We start from the raw sequence: 25,122 nt of genomic DNA on the forward strand, positions 1-25,122 counted from the left end.
AGGCAAAGTTATGGGCCCCATATTCCATGTTGGGATATTGTCCATAACTCAAGCCAGGGGTGGAGCAGTGCTCCCTCTGAGGTCACGAAGGTAGGAGGGGGACCTGGATTTGCCCAGGTTGATAACCCTACTTCGGGCCATTTTCCAGGGTTCTTTCGCTGGGGGTCACGTGTAGGAAACATCTGTGGGAAGGAGCCTAGAAACCTGGTCTACAGCGCCCCCCTGTGGCCAGACGCACAAGGTAACTGCTGGAACTGTGTATGCCTGTTTGTAACCCATGCTTTGATTGTAACTGTACTCTGACATATGTATATTCTGTAGATCCCCTATTGTATATATTGTAGTTTCTAGTGTGCTTTAGGCTGATTAAATTATATAATTAATCTTGGGCTGTTCTGTTATCTCGATCTTGAATCCCACGTCTGTGTGTTCGGCTAATAGTTACCGTGAAGCGGTTGGTGGCAGCGAGTTGTGCCAAGGATTATTGTGGGGAGGCCAGTGAGATTCGGGGAGGTTTTTATATATTCCGCCCGCGGAGGTCGGGGGAATATATACCCTACTCTCACCGGGGACCCTTCAATAATCGGCATAAGTAGTATAGCGGCCTCCTTGCTTATTGTCGGGGCAATTCCATAATTGGCCTGACTATAAGAGGGGCGCTAGAGAGCGCGTCACGTGCTCTGTCTGTCGGTCGGGAGGTATAAAGGAGGGGTGACCCCCCCACTTGGTTACCCCCCCGATTGTGACGTACTGGTAGCCAGCGCGGGGGATTTCTGAGTGACCCCCCCGGTGGTTCGTGACAGTGTTCCTCCTGCCTCACAGCGCCGCCGTCTGCAGCGAGCATCTGGCACACCCGCCGCACCGACGGCCAGCATCGCCCTACTCCAGCACCGCGCGCCGCCTCCCTCCAGAAAGACACCTCCGGATTATAAGACAGACCCCATATTTTTTTTCCCCCTCTAAATTTGGGGTGCGTCTTAGAAAACGAAAAATACAGTAAACATTTTGCAAATGCCTCTAATAGAAAAAAAAATACCGTTTTGTGTACGCAGCCCCTGTGCATGTCTGCATTTCTTTAATTATAGACTGCAAACAGACTTCATAGTATAGTCTGATCCTATTTAGACTGGGGGCCCGCATCCGACTGTGACCCCAGAAATACACAAGTCTGCAATAGAGCTGCTGACACCAAACAGATCGATAATCAAAATTGTTTGTATTAAAAAATAAAAAAATTAAAAAAAAAATAAATGTATAATTGCAAAAGTATTCAAACCCGTGCATATATTGCGAGTCATGTCCCAGCTATCACAGTCCTGAGAAAGTTCAGGGTCTGAGAAAATTGCAGCACAAGCCATTTTTATTTATTTTTTTTTAATTCCTTTGCAGTTTTTTGTTTTTTCTACGAAGGGAAGAAAACAAAATGGCATAAACTGGATTTTTTCTCACTGTACTTGGATTTTTTTTTTCCTGTTTTTCAATAAGTTACAGGGTAAAATGGATGGTCTCATTCAAAAATAACTCATCCTGTACAAAAAAAAAAAACACAAAAAATAAATAAAAAACAAACCCCCGTGCGGCTGCGTGGCCTGAAAAATTAAAAGGTGGTGGCTCCTTAACGACCACGGGGTAGTAATATTACATCCTAAGCGGTCATAGTCTAATCCCCCTTGGCTACTGCCGGCAGCGATCCGTGCACGTCAGCTGATTTGTATAGCTGACATGTGTGCCTCGCAGGCACGAGTGGATTCATGTTCCACCCATACCTGGTAACCCCTTTAAATGACACTGTCAAAATGTGACAGAGCCATTTAAACCTCCGCCGCGGTAAATCCATACTCACCGGGCTCCATCGGCATTGCAGAGACGTGATCACTGTGAGCCAATGGCAGTCATGATAGCACAGGGTCATGTGATGACTCATGTAGCTAGCATGAGTCACAGACAAGAGGTGAGAATTTCTGCTGTTCTCAGCTGTGTAGCTGTGATCAACAGACATGAATGAGCGATCAGACTGCTGATCCTTATAGTCCCCTAGGAGTACTAGTAAAATTAAAAAAATAAATAAAAAGTTTTAAAAAAAAATGAAGAAAAAGAAGGGAATTTTGTTTACTTACCGTAAATTCCTTTTCTTCTAGCTCCAATTGGGAGACCCAGACCAATTGGGTGTATAGGCTATGCCTCCGGAGGCCGCAACAAAGTATTACACTAAAAGTGTAAAGCCCCTCCCCTTCTGCCTATACACCCCCCGTGCTCCCACGGGCTCCTCAGTTTTTGGTGCAAAAGCAAGAAGGAGGGAAAAAGAATTATAAACTGGTTTAAAGTAACTTCAATCCGAAGGAATATCGGAGAACTGAAACCATTCAACATGAACAACATGTGTACACAAAAAAACAGGGGGCGGGTGCTGGGTCTCCCAATTGGAGCTAGAAGAAAAGGAATTTACGGTAAGTAAACAAAATTCCCTTCTTCTTTGTCGCTCCATTGGGAGACCCAGACAATTGGGACGTCCAAAAGCAGTCCCTGGGTGGGGTAAAATAATACCTCGTAAGAGAGCCGTAAAACGGCCTCTTCCTACAGGTGGACAACCGCCGCCTGAAGGACTCGTCTACCTAGGCTGGCATCCGCCGAAGCATAGGTATGCACCTGATAGTGTTTCGTGAAAGTGTGCAGGCTCGACCAGGTAGCCGCCTGACACACCTGCTGAGCCGTAGCCTGGTGCCCTCAAAGCCCAGGACGCGCCCACGGCTCTGGTAGAATGGGCCTTCAGCCCTGAGGGAACCGGAAGCCCAGCCCGAAACGGTAGGCTTCGAGAATTGGCTCCTTGATCCACCGAGCCAAGGTTGATTTGGAAGCCTGTGACCCTTTACGCTGGCCACAGCGACAAGGACAAAGAGTGCATCCGAGCGGCGCAGCGGCGCCGTACGAGAAATGTAAGAGTCTGAGTGCTCTCACCAGATCTAACAAGTGCAAATCCTTTTCACATTGGTGAACTGGATGAGGACAAAAAGAAGGTAAGGAGATATCCTGATTGAGATGAAAGGGGGATACCACCTTAGGGAGAAATTCCGGAACCGGACGCAGAACCACCTTGTCCTGGTGAAAAAACCAGGAAAGGGGCTTTGCATGACAGCGCTGCCAGCTCAGACACTCTCCGAAGTGAAGTGACTGCTACTAGAAAAACCACTTTCTGTGAAAGGCGTGAGAGAGAAATATCTCTCATTGGCTCGAATGGTGGTTTCTGAAGAACCATCAGCACCCTGTTCAGATCCCAGGGTTCTAACGGCCGCTTGTAAGGAGGGACGATGTGACAAACCCCCTGCAGGAACGTGCGTACCTGTGGAAGTCTGGCTAGGCGCTTCTGGAAAAAACACAGAGCGCAGAGACTTGTCCCTTAAGGGAGCCGAGCGACAAAACCCTTTTCCAGTCCAGATTGAAGGAAGGACAGAAAAGTGGGCAAGCCAAAAGGCCAGGGAGAAAAACCCTGAGCAGAGCACCACGACAGGAATATTTTCCACGTCCTGTGGTAGATCTTGGCGGGCGTTTGTTTCCTAGCTTGTCTCATAGTGGCAATGAGGTCTTGAGATAACCCTGAAGACGCTAGGATCCAGGACTCAATGGCCACACAGTCAGGTTGAGGGCCGCAAAATTCAGATGGAAAAACGGCCCTTGAGATAGCAAGTCTGGTCGGTCTGGTAGTGCCCACGGTTGGTCCGACCGTGAGATGCCACAGATCCGGGTACCACGACCGCCTTCGGCCAGTCTGGAGCGACGAGGATGACGCGGCGGCAGTCCGGCCCCTGATCTTGCGTAACACTCTGGGCAACAGTGCCAGCGGAGGAAACACATAAGGGAGCTGAAACTGCGACCAATCCTGAACTAAGGCGTCTGCCGCCAGAGCTCTGGGATCTTGAGGCCGTGCCATGAACGTCGGTACCTTGTTGTTGTGCCGGGACGCCATGAGGTCGACGTCCGGCACCCCCCAGCGGCAACAGATCTCCTGAAACACGTCCGGGTGAAGGGACCATTCCCCTGCGTCCATGCCCTGGCGACTGAGATAATCTGCTTCCCAGTTTTCCACGCCTGGAATGTGAACTGCAGAGATGGTGGAGGCCGTGGCTTCCACCCACATCAAAATCCGCCGGACTTCCTGGAAGGCTTGCCGACTGCGTGTGCCGCCTTGGTGGTTGATGTATGCCACCGGCTGTGGAATTGTCCGACTGAATTCTGATCTGCTTGCCTTCCAGCCACTGCTGGAACGCTTTCAGGGCAAGATACACTGCCCGTATTTCCAGAACATTGATCTGAAGCGAGGACTCTTGCTGGGTCCACGTACCCTGAGCCCTGTGGTGGAGAAAAACCGCTCCCCACCCTGACAGACTCGCGTCCGTCGTGACCACCTCCCAGGATGGGGGTAGGAAGGATTTCCCCTTCGATAATGAAGTGGGAAGAAGCCACCACCGAAGGGAAGCTTTGGTCGCCTGAGAGAGGGAGACGTTCCTGTCGAGGGACGTCGGCTTTCCTGTCCCATTTGCGTAGGATGTCCCCATTGAAGAGGACGCAGGTGAAACTGCGCGAAAGGAACTGCCTCCATTGCTGCCACCATCTTCCCCAGGAAGTGCATGAGGCGCCTCAAGGGGTGTGACTGGCCTTGAAGGAGAGATTGTACCCCTGTCTGTAGTGACCGCTGCTTGATCAGCGGAAGCTTCACTATCGCTGAAAGGGTATGAAACTCCATGCCAAGGTATGTGAGCGATTGGGCCGGTGTCAGATTTGACTTTGGAAAATTGATGATCCACCCGAAACTCTGGAGAGTCTCCAGGGTAGCGTCGAGGCTGTGTTGGCATGCCTCTTGAGAGGGTGCCTTGATCAGGAGATCGTCCAAGTAAGGGATCACCGAGTGACCCCGAGAGTGGAGGACCGCTACTACAGTAGCCATAACCTTGGTGAAAACCCGTGGGGCTGTTGCCCAGGTCCGAACGGCAGTGCCACGAACTGCAGGTGTTCATTTTTCTATGGCGAAGCGCAAGAAGCGCTGGTGCTCTGGAGCAATCGGTACGTGGAGATAAGCATCTTTGATATCGATCGATGCAAGGAAATCTCCTTGGGACATTGAGGCGATGACGGAGCGGAGGGATTCCATCCGGAACCGCCTGGTCGTTACGTGTTTGTTGAGAAGTTTCAGGTCCAGGACAGGTCGGAAAGACCCGTCCTTCTTTGGGACCACAAACAAGTTGGAGTAAAAACCGTGGCCCTGTTGCTGAAGAGGAACAGGGACCACCACTCCTTCTGCCTTCAGAGTGCCCAGCGCCTGCAGAAGAGCCTCGGCTCGCTCGGGAGGCGGGGATGACCTGAAGAATCGAGTCGGGGTGGACGAGAGGTGAACTCTATCTTGTAACCGTGAGACAGAATGTCTCTCACCCAACGGTCTTTTACCCGTGGCAGCCAGGCGTCGCAAAGCGGGAGAGCCTGCCACCGACCGAAGAGATGCGGAGTGAGGAGGGCCGAAATGTCATGAGGAAGCCGCTTTGGTAGCGGCACCTCCGGTGGCCTTTTATAGGACGTGACTTAGACCGCCATGCGTCAGAGTTCCTTTGATCTTTCTGAGGCCTTTTGGACGAGGAGAATTGGGACCTGCCCGCGCCCCGAAAGGACCGAAACCTCGACTGCCCCTTCCTCTGTTGGGGGTAAGTTCGGTTTGGGCTGGGGTAAGGATGTATCCTTTCCCTTGGATTGTTTGATGATTTCATCCAAACGCTCGCCAAACAATCGGTCGCCAGAAATTGGCAAACTGGTTAAGCGCTTTTTGGAAACAGAATCTGCCTTCCATTCCCGTAGCCACAAGGCCCTGCGGAGTACCACCGAATTGGCGGCTGCAACCGCCGTACGGCTCGCAGAGTCCAGGACAGCATTAATAGCGTAAGACGCAAATGCCGACGTCTGAGTGGTTATGGACGCCACCTGTGGCGCGGACTGTGCGTGTGGCTGCGTCAATTTGCGCTTGACCTGCTGAGATAGCTTGTAGCGCCCATACGGCTGCGAACGCTGGGGCAAAAGAAGCGCCGATAGCTTCATAGATGGATTTCAACCAGAGCTCCATCTGCCTGTCAGTGGCATCTTTGAGTGAAGCCCCATCTTCCACTGCAAGTATGGATCTAGCTGCCAGTCTGGAGATTGGAGGATCCACTTTGGGACACTGAGCCCAACTTTTTGACCACGTCAGGGGGAAAAAGATAACGTGTATCCTTAAGGCGCTTAGAAAAAACGCTTATCTGGACAAGCATGATGATTCTGGACTGCCTCTCTGAAATCAGAGTGGTCCAGAAACATACTCGGTGTAAGAGAAGCTGACTCCTCCACCGGAGGAGCTGAGGGAGAAATATCCAACATACGATTGATGGACGCAATAAGGTCGTTCACTATGGCGTCCCCGTCCGGAGTATCAAGATTGAGAGCGCCCTCAGGAATCAGAATCCTGATCAGCTGTCTCCCGCATCATTAACCAGAGATTCCCCCCGCTGAGACCCCTGCACAATATGATGATGTCGAGGGAAAATCTAAGCGAGCTCGCTTAGTCGGTCTGGGGGCTGGGGTCTGTGTCAGAACCCTCAGCCTGGGATCCATGAGATACCCCGGGAGGACATTGTTGGTCCAGCTGAGGTGGGCCAGGGGACAAAGATTCAACAGAGTCCCTGTGCTGAGATACCGGCCTGGACTGCAAGGCTTCTAGTATCTTAGCCATAGTCTCAGAGAGTTTTGCAAACTCCGTCCCCGTCACCTGAACAGTGTTAGCAGGTGGCTCCCCCTGGGCCCCTCTTAGCAGAGGCTCCGGCTGAGTAAGTGCCACAGGGGCCGAACAGTGCACACAATGAGGGTCAGTGGAACCTGCCGGTAGCGGCGTCGTACATGCGGCGCAGGCAACATAATAAGCCTGTGTTTTGGCACCCCTGCCTTTCGTGGGCGCCATGCTATTATCTTCCCTGAGTAACACAATAGGGTATATAGCCAGAAATCAACTGTGCACCATACAGTGTAAAACATATATAGCATAAACATATAATGTTACACTTCTGCACAATGGGGCTAGCACCACAGGTGCTGCTTACCACCCGCCTAAAGCGGTTGTGAGGCCACCAGAGTCCCTGCCTGGGTCTCCCAGACTTTGTCCCCCTGTGCTGCGTCCGAGGAGCTGACAGGAATGGCTGCCGGCGTCCTGAGGAGAGGAGGGAGCCGTGGGCGTGACCCAGAAAGAGCGGGAACTGGTGCCCGCACTGTGCACAGTGAGAGGGGTGGAGTATGCAAAGCATGCTCCAGCCCTCAGTGCTGCTCGTTCTGTGCAGCGTCCTGCCCTTCCCCTGCCTGTCAGGGCTGTGGGCGGGAGGAAAGGAAACTAGGCCGCAAAAAGCCGGGGACTCTAGTAATAAACGCGGCCGCCGTAAAAGCGCGGCCGGCGCGAAAGTCCCCGGCGCACTACAAGTCCCAGCCGCGCCGCAGTGTTTCCATGGCCGCGGCGGTCAGTGCGGCAGTCCCTATACATAAACACACTCAGCAACGCTGAGTGTGTAATGGCACATATTAACCCGGTCAGCGCCGTGGTCCCCGGTGCACTAGCACACCCAGCAAAGCTGGAGTGTTGCTGTGCGCTGTCCCCACAGGGATACAGAGTACCTCCAAGTAGCAGGGCCATGTCCCTGAACGATACCCGGCTCCTATCCAGCAGGCTCCACAGGAGTTGTGGATGAAGCACGGTCTCAGTGCCTGGAGACCGATAGGATCCCACTTCACCCAGAGCCCTGAGGGGGATGGGGAAGGAAAACAGCATGTGGGCTCCAGCCTCCGTACCCGCAATGGATACCTCAACCTTACACCACCACCGACAAGAGTGGGGTGAGAAGGGAGCATGCTGGGGGCCCTATATGGGCCCACTTTTCTTCCATCCGACATGGTCAGCAGCTGCTGCTGACCAATCTGTGGAGCTGTACGTGCGTGTCTGACCTTCGCACAAAGCAAAAAACTGAGGAGCCCGTGGGAGCACGGGGGGTGTATAGGCAGAAGGGGAGGGGCTTAACACTTTTAAGTGTAATACTTTGTGCGGCCTCCGGAGGCAGAAGCTATACACCCCAATTGTCTGGGTCTCCCAATGGAGCGACAAAGAAAATTCAAATCACTCCCTATTCACCCCATTGAAAATTAAAGGGTTAAAAAAAAAAAAAAAAACCCACACATTTGGTATCGCCGAGGTTCAGAAATGCCCGATCTATGAAAATACATCAGTTGATCTGATCGGCAAACTGCGTAAGGGCAAAAAAAAAATCCAAACGCTAAAAGAAGGGAATTTTGTTTACTTACCGTAAATTCCTTTTCTTCTAGCTCCAATTGGGAGACCCAGACAATTGGGTGTATAGCTATTGCCTCTGGAGGCCACACAAAGTATTACACTTAAAAGTGTAAGGCCCCTCCCCTTCTGGCTATACACCCCCAGTGGGATCACTGGCTCACCAGTTTTAGTGCCAAAGCAAGAAGGAGGAAAGCCAATAACTGGTTTAAAGACCAATTCAATCCGAGGAAACATCGGAGAACTGAACCATACCACATGAACAACATGTGTACCCGAAAAAACAGAAAAACCCAGAGAAAACAGGGCGGGTGCTGGGTCTCCCAATTGGAGCTAGAAGAAAAGGAATTTACGGTAAGTAAACAAAATTCCCTTCTTTTTCGCTCCTAATTGGGAGACCCAGACAATTGGGACGTCCAAAAGCAGTCCCTGGGTGGGTAAAAGAATACCTCGTGATAGGGCCGTCAAACAGCCCTTTCCTACAGGTGGGCAATTGCCGCCTGAAGGACTTATCTACCTAGGCTGGCGTCTGCCGAAGCGTAGGTATGCACCCGAAAATGCTTGGTAAAAGTATGCAGACCCAATCAGGTAGGTGCCTGACACACCTGCTGAGCCGTAGCCTGGTGCCGTAATGTCCAGGATGCACCCACGGCTCTGGTAGAATGGGCCTTCGGCCTTGAGAGAACCAGAAGCCCAGTAGAACTGTAGGTTTCAAGAATTGGTTCCTCGATCCCCCGAGCAAGGGTGGATTTGGAAGCTTGCGACTGTTTACGCCGACCAGCGACAAGGACAAAGAGTGCATCCGGGTGGCGCAGGAGCGCCATGCGGGAAGTAGAACCTGAGTGCTCTCACCAGAACCAACAGATGCAAATCTTTCTGAAATTGATGGACTGGACGAGGACACAAAGAAGGTGAGGTGATATCCTGATTGATATGAAAGTGGGATACCACCTTAGGGAGAAATTCCGGAACCGGACGCAGAACTACCCTGTCCTGGTGAAGGACCAGGAAGGGAGTTTGTATGAGAGCGTTGCTAGCTCGGAAACTCTCCTAAGAGACGAGACCGTTACTAGAAGGCCACTTCCCGTGAAAAGCGGGAAGGGAGACATCCTTCAAAGGCTCGAAAGGCGGCATCTGGAGAGCAATTAGAACCTTGTTCAGATCTCAGGGCTCTAACGGCCGCTTGTACGGAGTGCTGAGAAGACAAACTCCCCGTAGGAACGTGCGTACCTGAGGAAGTCGTCGTTTCTGAAAAAATACAGATAGCGCTGAGACTTGTCCCTAAAGGGAACTGAGCGACAAAGACGATGCAACCGGCCAGGGAGAAACACCCTGCGCCGAGCACCGAGATAAGAATATCTTCCACGTCCTGTGGTCAATCTTGGCGGACGTTGGTATGCTAGCCTGTCTCATGGTGGCAACCACGTCCTGAGGTAATCCTGACGACACTAGGTTCCAGGACTCAATGCCACACCATCCGGTTGAGGGCCGTAGAATTCAAATGGAAGAATGGCCCTTGAGACAGCCAGTCTGATTGGTCTGGTAGTGCCCCCGGTTAGCCTACCGTGAGGCACCACAGAACCGAGTACCACAACATCCTCGGCCAATCTGTAGCATCGAGGATGGCGCGGACGCAGTCGGTCTTGATCTAGCGCAGTACTCTGGGCAACAATGCCAGAGGTGGCACCTAAGGTAGCTGGAACTGCGACCAATGCTGAACTAAGGCGTTTGCCGCCAGAGCTCGATGATTGTGAAACCGTGCCATGAAGCTGGCACATTGTTGTTGTGCCGTGACGCCATTAGATCGACGTCCGGCCTCTGTCAGCGGCGCCCGATCTCCTGAAACCCGTCCGGGTGAGGAGACCATACTCTTTCGGCCACACCTCAGCGACTTAGGAAGTCAGCTTCCTAGTTTCCACACTTGGGATGTGAATTGTGGATATGGTGGATGCCGTGTCTTCCACCCACATCAGAACCTGCCGGACTTCCTGGAAGGCTTGCCGGTTGCGCGTTCTTCCTTGGTGGTTGATGTATGCCACCGCTGTGGAGCTGTCCGACTGAAGTCGGATATGCTTGCTTTCCAGCCGCTGTTGGAAGGTTTGTAGGGCAAGATACACTGCTCTGTGTTCAAGAACATTGATCTGAAGGGTGGACTCTTGCTGAGTCCACGTACCCTGAGCGCTGTAGTGGAGAAAAACTGCTCCCCACCCTGATAGACTCGCGTCTGTCGTAACTATCGCCCAGGATGGGGATAGGAAGGACCTTCTTTTTGACCAAGAGGTGGGAAGAAGCCACCACCGTAGAGATTCCTTGGCCGCCTGAGAAAGAACGACGACTCTGTTGAGGGACGTCGACTCCTCGTCCCATTGGCGGAGAATGTCCCATTGTAGTGGACGCAGTAAAACTGCGCGAAAGGAACTGCCTCCATTGCTACCATCTTACGTAGGAAGTGCATGAGGCGTCTCAATGTGTGCGACTGGTTCTTAAAGAAGAGCTTGCAGCCCGTAGTGAATGCTGTTTGTCTAGCGGAAGCTTCACTATCGCTGAGAGAGTAAGAAACTCTATGCCTAGATATGTTATCGATAGGGTCGGGGTCGGATCTGACTTTAAAAAGTTGATGATCCACCCAAAACTTTAGAGAGTCTCCAGCGCAACGTTCGGGCAGTGTTGGCATGTTTCCTAAGAGAGTGCCTTGACAAGTAGATCGTCTAAATACGGGATCACAGAGTGACCCTGAGAGTGCAGGACTGTGACTACTGCTGCCCTGACCTTGGCGAAGACCAGTGGGACTGTCGCTAGCCGGAAGGTAGAGCTACGAACAGAAGGTGTTCGTCTCCTATAACGAAGCGTAGAAACGCTAGTGCTCTGGATCAATCGGCACGTGCGGATAAGCATCCTTGATGCCTAATGATGCTAGGAAATATCCTTGGGACCTTGAGGCGATGACATGGCGGAGGGATTCCATCCGGAACCGCCTGGTGTCCACGAGCTTGCTGAGCATTTTTAGATCCAGAACGGGACGGAACGGCCCGTTGTTATAGGTACCGCAAAGAATTTGGGGTAAAAACCGTGACCTTGTTCCTGAAGAGGAACGGGGGTCATCACTCTTTCTGCCTATAGAGTGCACCCTGTTTGCAGAAGAGCAGCGGCTCGGCCGGGAGGTGGAGAAATTCTGAAGAATCGAGTTGGAGGACGAGAAGTGAGCTCTATCCTGTACCCGTGAGACAGAATGTCTCACACTCAATGGTCATTGACCTATGGCAGCTAAATATCGCCAAGGCGGGAGAGCCTGCTACCGACCGAGGCCGCAAGTCATGAGGAAGCCGCCTTGGAAGCGGGTTTTCAGACTGTCGCTTTTTTGGGCGTGACTGAGCCCGCTAAGAATCTGAGCTCCTCTGATCCTTTTGAGTCCACATTGGACGAGGAAAAATGGGACCTGCCCGAGCCTCGAAAAGGCCGAAAACCCCGACTGCCTCTTGCTCTGTTGGGGTTTGTTGTGTCCGGGCTGAGGAAAGGATGAATCCTTACCCCTGGACTGTTTAATGGTTACATTCACCAAACAGTCGGTCAGCAGAAAAAGGCAACTGGTTAGGCAACCTTTTTTGGAAGCAGAATCTGCCTTCCATTCACTTAACGAGCAGACCAGGCTCTGCTTAAAAACACGGAGTAGCGGAGGCTACCGCCGCACGGTTCGCAGAGTCCAGGACAACCTGAATCGCGTAAGAAACAAATGCAGACATTTGAGAGGTTAAGGATGCCACCTGCGGCACAGATGTACGTGTAACCGTGTCAATCTGTGTAAGACAAGCTGAAATAGCTTGGAGTGCCCCAAGGGAGAGAATGCCGGAGCCAACAGCAGTTCCATCTCCCACTGCAACTATGGATCTAGCTACAAGCCTGGAGATTGGAGGATGCCGCTTGGGACACTGGGTTCAGTCCCTGACCAAGTCAGGGGACAGGGATAACGTGTATCCCAAGCCGTTTGGAGAAGCGCATATCTGGATAAGCGTGGTGTTCCTGGACTGCCTCTCTGAAGGCAGAGTGGTCCAGAAAAATACGTGAAGCTGACTCCTCCACTGGAGGAGCTGTGAGAAATAACCCACATTCTATAGATGGACGCTATAAGATTATTTACTATGGCGTCACGATCAGGTGTATCCAGATTGAGAGCGGTCTCAGGATCAGAATCCTGAGCCGCTACTTCCGCCTCATTACACAGCGAGTCCTTCTAGTGAGCCCGCTTAGGCTGTCTGGGACTGACGTCCGTGCAGAGCCGTGACTCTGGGATGCGTGTGACATTCCCGGAGCTGTTAGTTGTTCACACTGAGGGGGGCCATGGATCAATGATTCAACAGTGCCCATATTGTGAGAGACATGTCCGGACTGCTAGGCTTCTAGTATCATAGCCATAGTCTCAGAAAAACTGTCAGTAAATACTGCAGACACCGTCCTCATCCCCTGGCCATTAGTGCATACAATGGGAGTCTATGTAACCTGCCGGCCGTATAGCCGTACATGCTGTACCAGCTGTATAGAAAAACATGTGGTTCTGCACCTTTGTTTTACACAGAGAATATGCTGATAACTCCTCCGCATAATCCAGGAGGGTATATACAACGTGCGACCAAACAGTGCAATGTATATAGTACAAGCATATCTATAAGTGCACTTCTGCACTAGTGGGGTTAGAACCACAGGTGCTGCTTAACGCCTGTTGCAGCGATTGTGTGACTATCAGAATGCCAGGGTCTTCCACACTTGTCTCTGTATCGTACAGAAACTGACACTAATGGCTGCCGGCGTCCTTGTAGAGAAGGAAGCCGTGGGCGTGCCTGAGAAAGTGCGGGAATCCGGATTCACAGTGCACACAGTGAGAGGGGTGGAGTATGCAAAACATACTCCAGCTCTCAGCGCTGCTGTGCTATGCAGCGTCACGCCCCTACCCTGACTGTCAGGGCTGTGGGCGGTAACGAAGGGAGACTAGGCCCAGAAGCCGGGGACTCGAGTTAACAGCGCGGCCGCCGTAAAAGCGCGGGCCGCGCTGAAGTCCCCGGCGCACCACAAGTGCCAGCCGCGCCGCAGTCCCAGCGGCCGGCGCGACCGATTCCTAGAAGTGGCCAGCGTCCCGCCCCTCTCCTGACTGGCAGGTCTGGGGGGCGGGAACGAACGGAAGCAGGCCGCAAAAGCCGGGGACTCTAGTTATCAGCGCGGCCGCCGTAAAAGCGCGGGCCGCGCTGAAGTCCCCGGCGCACCACAAGTGCCAGCCGCGCCGCAGTCCCAGCGGCCGGCGCGACCGATTCCTAGAAGTGGCCAGCGTCCCGCCCCTCACCTGACTGGCAGGTCTGGGGGGCGGGGAACGAACGGAAGCAGGCCGCAAAAGCCGGGGACTCTAGTTATCAGCGCGGCCGCCGTAAAAGCGCAGGCCGCGCTGAAGTCCCCGGCGCACTACAAGTGCCAGCCGCGCCGCAGTCCCAGCGGCCGGCGCGACCAATTCCCATAAGTGAGCCTGCTTCAGCGAAGCTGAATGAGGCCATGGCACAGGCGCCGTAGCGCTGATGTCCCCCGGCGCACTACAACACCCAGCATGCTGCGGTGTGAGCGCCAAATGCACGGGGACACAGAGTACCTCCATGTAGCAGGGCCATGTCCCTGATGTACTCCGCTCCATCCAGCATCTTCTCCAGGGGCTGTAGATGGAGCACGGTCTCAGTGCCTGGAGACCGGTAAATCCCACTTCACCCAGAGCCCTGTAAAAAGGGATGGGGAAGGAATCAGCATGTGGGCTCCTGCCGCCGTACCCGCAATGGGTACCTCAACCTTACAAACACCTCCGACATACAGTGGGGTGAGAAGGGAGCATGCTGGGAGCCCTTAGTATGGGCCCTCTTTTCTTCCATCCGACATAGTCAGCAGCTGCTGCTGACTAAAAAGTGGAGCTATGCGTGGATGTGTTGCCTCCTTCGCACAAAGCACAAAACTGGTGAGCCAGTGATCCCACTGGGGGTGTATAGCCAGAAGGGGAGGGGCCTTACACTTTTAAGTGTAATACTTTGTGTGGCCTCCAGAGGCAATAGCTATACACCCAATTGTCTGGGTCTCCCAATTAGGAGCGAAAAAGAAATTACGGTTTTTGGTCGCTACAAATTTTACGCAAAATGCAATAAAAAAAAAAAAAATAAAAAAAAAACTAGCATCTGCGCAAAAATGGTACTACTTAAAAAAACAGCTCGAGACGCAAAAAAATAAGTTGTCACTGAGCCATAGATCCCAAAAAATGAAAACACTATGGGTCGCGGAAAATGTTGCAAAAAAAAAAAAAAATGCGCCACTTTTTTTTGGACAAATTTCTAATTTTTTTTTAGCCCCTTAGATAAAAGTAAACCTATACATGTTCGGTGTCTACGAACTTGCCCCGACCTGAGGCATCACAGCGACACATCAGTTTTACCATATAGTGAACACTGTGAATAAAATATCTCCAAAACAATGGTGCAATCGCACTATTTTGCAATTTTTCTCGCACTTGTAATCTTTTTGCCATTTTTCAGTACATTATTTCGCAAAACCTATGGTTTGATTTTAAAGTAAAACTCGTCCCGCAAAAAACGAGCCCTCACATGGCAAGATTAACGTAAAAATTAAAAAAAAGTTACGGCTCTCGGGAGGGGGGGAGGGGAGCAAAATAAAAAACGAAAAATAGAAAATTGGCCGGTGTTGAAGAGGTTAAGTAAGGGGAGGAACCAAAGTGTCAGGAAGAGGTTAATAATCTGTGTAGACAGGGTGCTGATAATTATTAGCCGCATTTACAGGATTAGAGCGTTGCCTAATTTTCTGGCCCCGGGTGATGTGCGCGGCTGCAGATTTTATCTCCGGCTGTGCATGTGCCGCCATGGCGTGCCGCGTCTTACCGCGTACTCATCCGTCAGGAAGTAGCTGTCGGGCAGGTGGGGGCCGAACACCATGTAGGTGGTCAGGAAGAAGAGTCCCAGGCACAGACGCTTCATCGCTGGCTGGATGCTGCGAGGAATAAAAGGTGGTCACTCTCAGAGGGTCGGGCTGGAGTACCCCCCACTGCTCCAGTCCTCGCCGTCTCACCTGTTCGGTCTCTGTCCCTCCACATCGGTCAGCTCGCCCGTCACCAACTGGTGGTATTTGCACATGGAAAACTGAGGTCCAACTAAAAACCCTCCGTAATAATAGGAAAAGCCGCAGACCTCCAGCAAGGTGGGTACTCCAATCACTGCAGAGCGCTGCTGGTCCGGCGTCAGCGATGTCTGCAAAGATAAAATTATAAACTCAAGACTTAAAAAGGAACACGCCGGGTAAAACAGCAACTACTCCAAACACAGAGAGTGCAACCCCCCTCCCCCGGTCCAACTTGGCCCTGTATCTACTCCGTGCCTTTAAAAATCGATTGTTTGCATTCAGAGATCTTGCCAATAGGGATGAAATGAAGCATGTCCATTACACAGTCAGAATCCAGGTTAATGTCAATGAGTCACGTCCATGTGAAGGCATCATGGAATTGCTAGTTATGCAATTGCCTTAATTAAAAAGGGACGCTGGCGCTTTAAATAGAATCAGAACCGTCCGTCTACTGGAGGGCGCCTGGAAGTGACTGATGCGCGGCCTTCAAGGACTATATAAAACACAGGATTAAATATCCGGTCCAGAGGACGCGGGTGTAACAAAAGCCGGCCCAAGACAGGCAACACCCTGGCACAGCGACAGGAGGAGATGCAGAGGGCGGCTAATGGCAGCGTCCTCCGTACACCGCGTTCAGGGTAATTACAGGTGACGAGCGGCCGAGTGACAGAGGAGCCGCACGACGAGACCATACAAACCTTGGCTTTCCCTCCATCGTAGTAATCAAAAGAGAGTCCTGCAAGAAAAGAAGACACGTTCAGCGAGCGCAGGACGAGCGGCCACACACGTGCCCATAATTACAAGAAAATAGTGTTTCAGTGTCTTCAACTAAACATCTCTGCAAATATAATAACATCCAGAGACAAGACAAGAGCCAAGAGGACCTCAGTGCTGGGAAGTGAAGCCGCCATTGTAAGAGATAGAGGCCAGAGGTCCCCGAAATCCCCCCGATACAAAGACAGAGACCAGAGGTCCCCGAAATCCCCCCCCCCCCGATAGATGGTAAAAGTAACAAACCCTCTGCAGAGAAAATTATTAGCTCTGGATGTAAACAGGAATAATAACATTCATCGACAGCAAGCAGAGATATTCAAAATGTAAGAAACGTCAACGCAAATTGAAAAATCAAGCACCCCTGAAATCACTTACCAACTGCGTTACCCTGACCCCAACCACTGAATTACATCCTGTATTATACTCCAGAGCTGCACTCACTATTCTGCTGGTGCAGTCACTGTGTACATACATTACATTACTTATCCTGTACTGATCCTGAGTTACCTCCTGTATTATACTCCAGAGCTGCACTCACTATTCTGCTGGTGCAGTCACTGTGTACATACATTACTGATCCTGTACTGATACTGAGTTACCTCCTGTATTATTATACTCCAGAGCTGCACTCACTATTCTGCTGGGCGCAGTCACTGTACATACATTACTGATCCTGTACTGATACTGAGTTACCTCCTGTATTATACTCCAGAGCTGCACTCACTATTCTGCTGGTGCAGTCACTGTGTACATACATTACATTACTTATCCTGTACTGATCCTGAGTTACCTCCTGTATTATTATAGTCCAGAGCTGCACTCACTATTCTGCTGGTGCAGTCACTGTGAACATGCATTACCGATCCTGAGTTACCTCCTGTATTATACTCCAGAGCTGCACTCACTATTCAGCTGATAGAGAAATGCATGTACCATCTTATGTAAACATGCAGATCAAAACTTCCAGCTAGAGGGACATAGGATTTGGCAGGAGAGCGCAGTCAACAAAAGACATTTTTTGCTCCTATGACAACACTTACCTATCAGCTTGAGGGTAAGAACGCAGTGCGGCATTGTCCACTTGATGTCATAGTTATCTGTGGATGTGTAGTAGTAACCAGACAATAGATAGCCCTGTCCACGAAAAAAAATATATGTCATATTGTCCAGATCTAGCAGAACCACCTAGATTTACTATAGGGGACGCAACAAGTCCAGCCGCACTTACCAATTGGAAGCAAAAACTGGTCAAAACCGCAGTAACCGTCCTCCCCATGAGACGAAGGATGAGGAAATGTAGCACAATACATAACAACGAGTGATACAACTGAGAACCTGCGAGAAGAGACCATCACATCATCACTGCGAGAACCGCTGTACACAGGGGCAGTATTATAGCAGTTATATTCTTGTACATAGGAGCAGTATTATAGTAGTTATATTCTTGTACATAGGGGGCAGTATTATAGCAGTTATATTCTTGTACATAGGAGCAGTATTATAGTAGTTATATTCTTGTACATAGGGGCAGTATTATAGTAGTTATATTCTTGTACATAGGGGGCAGTATTATAGCAGTTATATTCTTGTACATAGGGGCAGTATTATAGCAGTTATATTCTTGTACATAGGAGCAGTATTATAGCAGTTATATTCTTGTACATAGGGGCAGTATTATAGCAGTTATATTCTTGTACATAGGGGCAGTATTATAGCAGTTATATTCTTGTACATAGGGGCAGTATTATAGCAGTTATATTCTTGTACATAGGGGCAGTATTATAGCAGTTATATTCTTGTACATAGGGGGCAGTATTATAGCAGTTATATTCTTGTACATAGGGGCAGTATTATAGCAGTTATATTCTTGTACATAGGGGCAGTATTATAGCAGTTATATTCTTCTACATAGGGGGCAGTATTATAGCAGTTATATTCTTCTACATAGGGGGCAGTATTATAGCAGTTATATTCTTGTACATAGGGGCAGTATTATAGCAGTTATATTCTTGTACATAGGGGCAGTATTATAGCAGTTATATTCTTGTACATAGGGGCAGTATTATAGCAGTTATATTCTTGTACATAGGGGGCAGTATTATAGCAGTTATATTCTTGTACATAGGGGGCAGTATTATAGTAGTTATATTCTTGTACATAGGGGGCAGTATTATAGTAGTTATATTCTTGTATATAGGGGCAGTATTATAGTAGTTATATTCTTGTACATAGGGGCAGTATTATGGTAGTTATATTCTTGTACATAGGGGCAGTATTATGGTAGTTATATTCTTGTACATAGGAGCAGTATTATAGTAGTTATATTCTTGTACATAGGGAGCAGTATTATAGTAGATATATTCTTGTACATAGGGGCAGTATTATAGTAGTTATATTCTTGTACATAGGGGGCAGTATTATAGTAGTTATATTCTCGTACATAGGGGCAGTATTATAGTAGTTATATTCTTGTACATAGAGACCATATTATAGTAGTTCTATTCTTGTACAATGGGGCAGTATTATAGTAGATATATTCTTGTACATAGGGAGCAGTACTATTTTTTACAATTGGTCTAGTGTAGCATTACACAATTTGTATACAGCTGACAAGAAGAAAAACTGTGGCTATAATTATGAGTGACCTTGACTGCTAATAAGGGGTTAAGCAGAGGGACCGGTTCCGGGTAGATACATTGACCTGTTGATCTCCGGCACTTTGTGATCAGTTCCCGCCCTCAGCTGAGCCTCTCCCGACTCTATTCATCTGAATGGGGTTTATATTATTCCGTCCATTTGGCGTTTGTACAGCCCTAATAAGATGCATGGAATCTGCCCGGTGTGAACATCGCCCTACAGAACAGCACAGGTCGTTCTTCTGACCTTGGTGAAATTCCAGGAATGTGACTCACCACCGAGCTTGCACCTTTCGATTTCCTCGTAGAACTTTATAAACTTGGCAGTGACTGGCGGATCCAGATAAGACGTCTCGCTGTGATACGACGCTGCCAGCGCACGTGTGCAGGAGATCAGGGTGCGCCCGCACCGCCCGAACCTTCACTGCCTCCCGGCATCAATCATATTCTGCTATATAATTCCACCCGGACGAATAATCTCCTTAAAAACCCGGAGGAATAAGCCTAAAGCCGGCAGCGGGATGCAGCACATCTTAAAGGGACGGCGCACAAACAGCTTCTTAAAGGGCCCCCAGGTTTAAACTAAACTAAAGCAAAGAAACATTCCAACAGACCCGGTGTTTTAATTCTTTAACACTTTCTACATCTGCTTGCTGTCACGCACTGGAAACATTCTCTGCTTACAACTGTTGAAGTTCTGTTACACTGTATCGGTGCAGTCTGGAGTTTACACTTAGATGAGGTGTAGGGATTACTGAGGAGGGTCAGAGTTTGTATAGGGAGTATGGAAGATGATCGCGCCTAATTCCGTATTTAATTTGCTTGCAGGAATTGGTCGCGCACTCTTGCGGTGTTGTGGATAAGTGTCACATGTCACGCAGCCTCTGAGCGCAGCATGTCAATGGGTACCTGGGGGGCGCAACCGGCGGTGGCTCTGTGTGACGTGAAGGCACCAGGTGGACGCGACCGGCAGCGACTATGTGTGACGTGTGGGTACCGTAGGGACATGACCGGCGGCGACTACGTGTGACGTGTGGGTACCAGGGGAACGTGACCGGTTATGACTACGTGTGACGTGTGGCACCAGGTGGACGCACCGGCAGCAACTACGTGTGATTCCCCAGAACAGAAGAAAGTCTCCCAGGACCCTGGTTCAGCAGCCACACTGAGTCGGAGGCCGCGGGGCCAGCGCACGACGAACGAGTCGGAGGCCAGCGCACGCCGAACGAGTCGGAGGCCAGCGCACGACGAACGAGTCGGAGGCCGCGGGGCCAGCGCACGACGAATGAGTCGGAGGCCGGCGCACGACGAACGAGTCGGAGGCCGCGGGGCCAGCGCACGACGAACGAGTCGGAGGCCGCGGGGCCAGCGCACGACGAACGAGTCGGAGGCCGCGGGGCCAGCGCACGACGAACGAGTCGGAGGCCGCGGGGCCAGCGCACGACGAACGAGTCGGAGGCCGCGGGGCCAGCGCACGACGAACGAGTCGGAGGCCGCGGGGCCAGCGCACGACGAACGAGTCGGAGGCCGCGGGGCCAGCGCACGACGAACGAGTCGGAGGCCGCGGGGCCAGCGCACGATGAACGAGTCGGAGGCCGCGGGGCCAGCGCACGACGAACGAGTCGGAGGCCGCGGGGCCAGCGCACGACGAACGAGTCGGAGGCCGCGGGGCCAGCGCACGACGAACGAGTCGGAGGCCGCGGGGCCAGCGCACGACGAACTTCTCACTACCTGCGGTGCCTTCTGCGATCACGAGACCGGCCGGCATCTTGCCACGACGTACAGGTCTGAATAGAAGAAGCAGGGGAGGCCGCAGGTAGTGGGCAGCTTGCGGCACGGCGTCTGTACCCATCTTACTGTTTAATTCTAGAATCCCCTCACAGGGTATCGTGCACACAAAGCAGATTTGATGCAGATTTTTTTCCCAGTAAGTTGCAAAGATTGAAACTGCAGGAAGAATTGACATTAAAAAAAAAAAAAAAAAAAAAAAAAAAAATCACATTGCAATTCCATTTACATGCAACCTTTTTCTGCAAAGTGGAGACGATCTGTAAAATGTCATTTACTTCTGCAGCAAAATCTCTCTTTGGTGCAGATTTTAATGCAAATTTGTTGCACATTTTACCCCGAGCATCGCTGAAAAGCAAAATATATAAACTCCGCATTGCAGGGTCGCTTCCATTGAGAATGTTTTTTTTCCTGCAGAATAAGAATGAGATTTGAGAAAAGACGACCTAAAAAAATATAGGGGAAAAATCTGCGGCAAATCCCCTAAGGATGCATTCACACTGCGTGTTTTTGTAGAGGCACTTGGCGGTATTTTCACAAGGTGACAGGTGTCTGCTGTACAGTATGATGGGGGGGGGGGGGTTGGTTTCAAAAACATGAAAAATGTGGCAGCGATAAGACGAGGGCTTCAGACGCAGCTTAGGAAGTGTATTTTCTTCTACAAAGGTTCAAGGGTCATGTACTGTGTTACCGGAGGACACGGAGTCTGGCACTGCGCCCGCGCTTCAGCAGATAAGCCCATTAGTCCTATCTCCCGGCCACTGAACATTACCCTCATCATCTCCATTACACTCACAATCCCTCGTAATCTATCAGCGGACTCCAGACTCACACTGCACTGATACATTGTAACAAAACAACAAACAAAACGGAGATGGCAAAGGTTGTGTTTAACAAACAGCACAATCCACATTGGATACAATTGTAACATCCCCTCAGCTCCGAGGTATCGGATCCGTACTGGCTTTCAGCCTCTGGATCCCGTTCACTGACAGCAAGCAGAGCTTTATATCACACAATGATTAAAGGGAATGTCCAGGCTGAAATGAAAAGCCAGGGCGTGAGCACAAGTATCCGAATCACGCGCACGATTTAGAATGACTGCACTTTTCGCTTGCGGCCCGGACAATCCCTTTAAGTTTTATTTGCCCAAAACCTCGGAAGATTCCACAAAATCAGCGGCTGAGGAAGAGGAGGAGGAGGAAGAAGAGGAACATCGACTTTACCACCTGTCCCCGGACGCTGACGTACCAAAATTAAAGTAGGCGATGCAGAGGCCGGTCACCGTGTTGAACAGATGGATGTGAGACGGCTGCTTCTTAAAAAGGAAGTATCTCTGGAATAAGGCCAAGGGGTAACCTGAGGAAAGAAATGGAAACGTCACGTCTGGAGGCTTCACAACTATTACAATGGGGTGGTCCCGGGAGACCCCCGATCGTCAAACCCTTCTATATCTGTCCTACAGGTGCACACAAAACAGTGACCCACAAATGCAACATCTGGATATATATTACAGTGGGTGGTCAGGAGGTGGCAGTGCCCAGAGCCGCCGCTCGTCGAGCCCCCTGTAGTCACCCTAGTAAGTGCCCGCGTACAGCACGGAGCCATTACACATATATTATGATGGGCAGCCAAGACGTGGTGGTGGCTGGAGCCGCTGCCGATCGCATCCCCCTGGTGCCCACACGTCACACGTCGTCACAGCCGGTTGTGTCCACCTGGTACTCACACATCACACGGAGCCGCTGCCCATCGCATCCCCCTGGTGCCCACACGTCACAAGGAGCCACCGCTGGTCGCATCCCATTGGTGCCTACATGTCACACTTCGTCGCAGCCGGTTATGTCCACCTAGTGCCTACATATCACATGGAGCCACCGCTGGTCGCGTCCACCTGGTGCCGGTGGCATCCCTCTAGTGCCCACAAATCACACGGAGACGGTTGCGTCCACCTGGTGCCCACAAATCACACACAATCGCAGCCGATCACGTCCCACTGGAGTCCACGCGTCGCACACAGTCACGTCCCCCTGGAGTCCACGCGTCGCACACAGTCGCGTCCCCCTGGAGTCCACGCGTCGCACACAGTCACGTCCCCCTGGAGTCCACGCGTCGCACACAGTCGCGTCCCCCTGGTGTCCACGCGTCGCACACAGTCGCGTCCCCCTGGTGTCCACGCGTCACACACAGTCGCGTCCCCCTGGTGTCCACGCGTCGCACACAGGTCGCGTCCCCCTGGTGTCCACGCGTCGCACACAGGTCGCGTCCCCCTGGAATCTACACGTCGCACATAGTCGCGTCCCCCTGGAGTCTACACGTCGCACATAGTCGTGTCCCCCTGGAGTCCACGCGTCGCACATAGTCGTGTCCCCCTGGAGTCCACGCGTCGCACATAGTCGCGTCCCCCTGGAGTCCACGCGTCGCACATAGTCGCGTCCCCCTGGAGTCTACACGTCGCACATAGTCGCGTCCCCCTGGAGTCTACACGTCACACACAGTCGCGTCCCCCTGGTGTCCATGCTTCGCACACAGTCGTGTCCCCCTGGTGTCCATGCTTCGCACATAGTCACGTCCCCCTGGTGTCCATGCTTCGCACACAGTCGCGTCCCCCTGGTGTCCATGCTTCGCACACAGTCGCGTCCCCCTGGTGTCCATGCTTCGCACACAGTCGCGTCCCCCTGGTGTCCATGCTTCGCACACAGTCGCGTCCCCCTGGTGTCCATGCTTCGCACACAGTCGTGTCCCCCTGGTGTCCATGCTTCGCACACAGTCGTGTCCCCCTGGTGTCCATGCTTCGCACACAGTCGCGTCCCCCTGGTGTCCATGCTTCGCACACAGTCGTGTCCCCCTGGTGTCCACGCGTCGCACACAGTCGTGTCCCCCTGGAGTCCATGCTTCGCACACAGTCGCGTCCCCCTGGTGTCCATGCTTCGCACACAGTCGTGTCCCCCTGGTGTCCATGCTTCGCACACAGTCGTGTCCCCCTGGTGTCCATGCTTCGCACACAGTCGTGTCCCCCTGGTGTCCATGCTTCGCACACAGTCGTGTCCCCCTGGTGTCCATGCTTCGCACACAGTCGCGTCCCCCTGATGTCCACGCGTCGCACACAGTCGTGTCCCCCTGGTGTCCATGCTTCGCACACAGTCGCGTCCCCCTGATGTCCACGCGTCGCACACAGTCGTGTCCCCCTGGTGTCCATGCTTCGCACACAGTCGTGTCCCCCTGGTGTCCATGCTTCGCACACAGTCGTGTCCCCCTGGTGTCCATGCTTCGCACACAGTCGCGTCCCCCTGATGTCCACGCGTCGCACACAGTCGTGTCCCCCTGGTGTCCATGCTTCGCACACAGTCGCGTCCCCCTGATGTCCACGCGTCGCACACAGTCGTGTCCCCCTGGTGTCCATGCTTCGCACAGTCGTGTCCCCCTGGTGTCCATGCTTCGCACACAGTCGCGTCCCCCTGATGTCCACGCGTCGCACACAGTCGTGTCCCCCTGGTGTCCATGCTTCGCACACAGTCGCGTCCCCCTGATGTCCACGCGTCGCACACAGTCGTGTCCCCCTGGTGTCCATGCTTCGCACACAGTCGCGTCCCCCTGATGTCCACGCGTCGCACATAGCCGCTGCCGGTCATATCCCCCTGATGCCCAAACATCACACAGAGACCCCACTGGTCGCGTCCACCCATACGCTGCCATACTCGTCACCCCTCTCCCATACAGATCCAATCCCTACATCACTGAGGAGCCACCTCGTCCAGAGCCAGGATGAATATTGTCCCTCCTGAGCCTCCATACTTCTCCCAGTTACCACACCTGTTAATGTCCCCATCACTCGGCACCTGTGGTGGGTTCCCCCCTCCCTCACAGCGTCCCCCTTCAAGGGTCTCTCCATAACTAACCCCCCTGGAAACTTCAGCAGCCCCCTCTTATTCCTCACCGCTTAAGATAGAAAGGATAAGTCTCAGCGCGGCCTCCGAAGCCCCCAGCGCCTCGGCCGCCCCGTGCAGCAAAGACCCCGAGGCCGCCGCCATCTTCGTGCTCCCCGCCGGCCCTGACTGGACCGAGCAACAGCCCCCTATAAAAGGCCACGCCCAACAAGGAGGCGCTCAGTGACTGTCTACGCCCCGTCAATCGCTGATTGGTTGTACAGGCATGAGGAGTACTTGATGGGCGTGGCTTTGATGGTCATTATTACACAGCCAATGTCACCTGAGGGCGGGGCTCTGGCGGTAGTAGCGTGACAGTGGGCGGGGCCTAGCGCTGATTGGACGCGTCAGGAGAGGGGGGTTACTGCCGGTCACTGTGTGGCGCGAGCGGGACAAGGGTCACGTGATGTCACATGTAGGTGAAAGGTCAGCGCCTGTGTGTTATAGGTGATTATACAGCCGGGGTCTCCACTCACTGCCCCCCCCCCATCAGTTCAGCCTCACTGCCCCCCCCATC

General features: G+C 52.0%; 1 protein-coding gene across 1 annotated transcript in view; it reads right to left on the minus strand.

The window, feature by feature from the left end:
- LPCAT3 (lysophosphatidylcholine acyltransferase 3) overlaps positions 1-24,762 on the minus strand; it is a 36,442-nt gene extending 11,680 nt beyond the window's left edge. The window contains 7 exon segments of the mRNA XM_075352203.1: positions 15,244-15,352; positions 15,431-15,609; positions 16,180-16,217; positions 17,296-17,389; positions 17,484-17,590; positions 21,931-22,038; positions 24,617-24,762. Of these exon segments, the coding sequence (XP_075208318.1) occupies positions 15,244-15,352; positions 15,431-15,609; positions 16,180-16,217; positions 17,296-17,389; positions 17,484-17,590; positions 21,931-22,038; positions 24,617-24,710 (729 nt within the window). The 5' untranslated portion in view covers positions 24,711-24,762.
- Between the last annotated feature and the right edge of the window lie 360 nt (positions 24,763-25,122).

The sequence above is a fragment of the Anomaloglossus baeobatrachus genome, chromosome 5, assembly GCF_048569485.1.
Source record: "Anomaloglossus baeobatrachus isolate aAnoBae1 chromosome 5, aAnoBae1.hap1, whole genome shotgun sequence".
In the NCBI taxonomy this organism is placed as follows: domain Eukaryota; kingdom Metazoa; phylum Chordata; class Amphibia; order Anura; family Aromobatidae; genus Anomaloglossus; species Anomaloglossus baeobatrachus.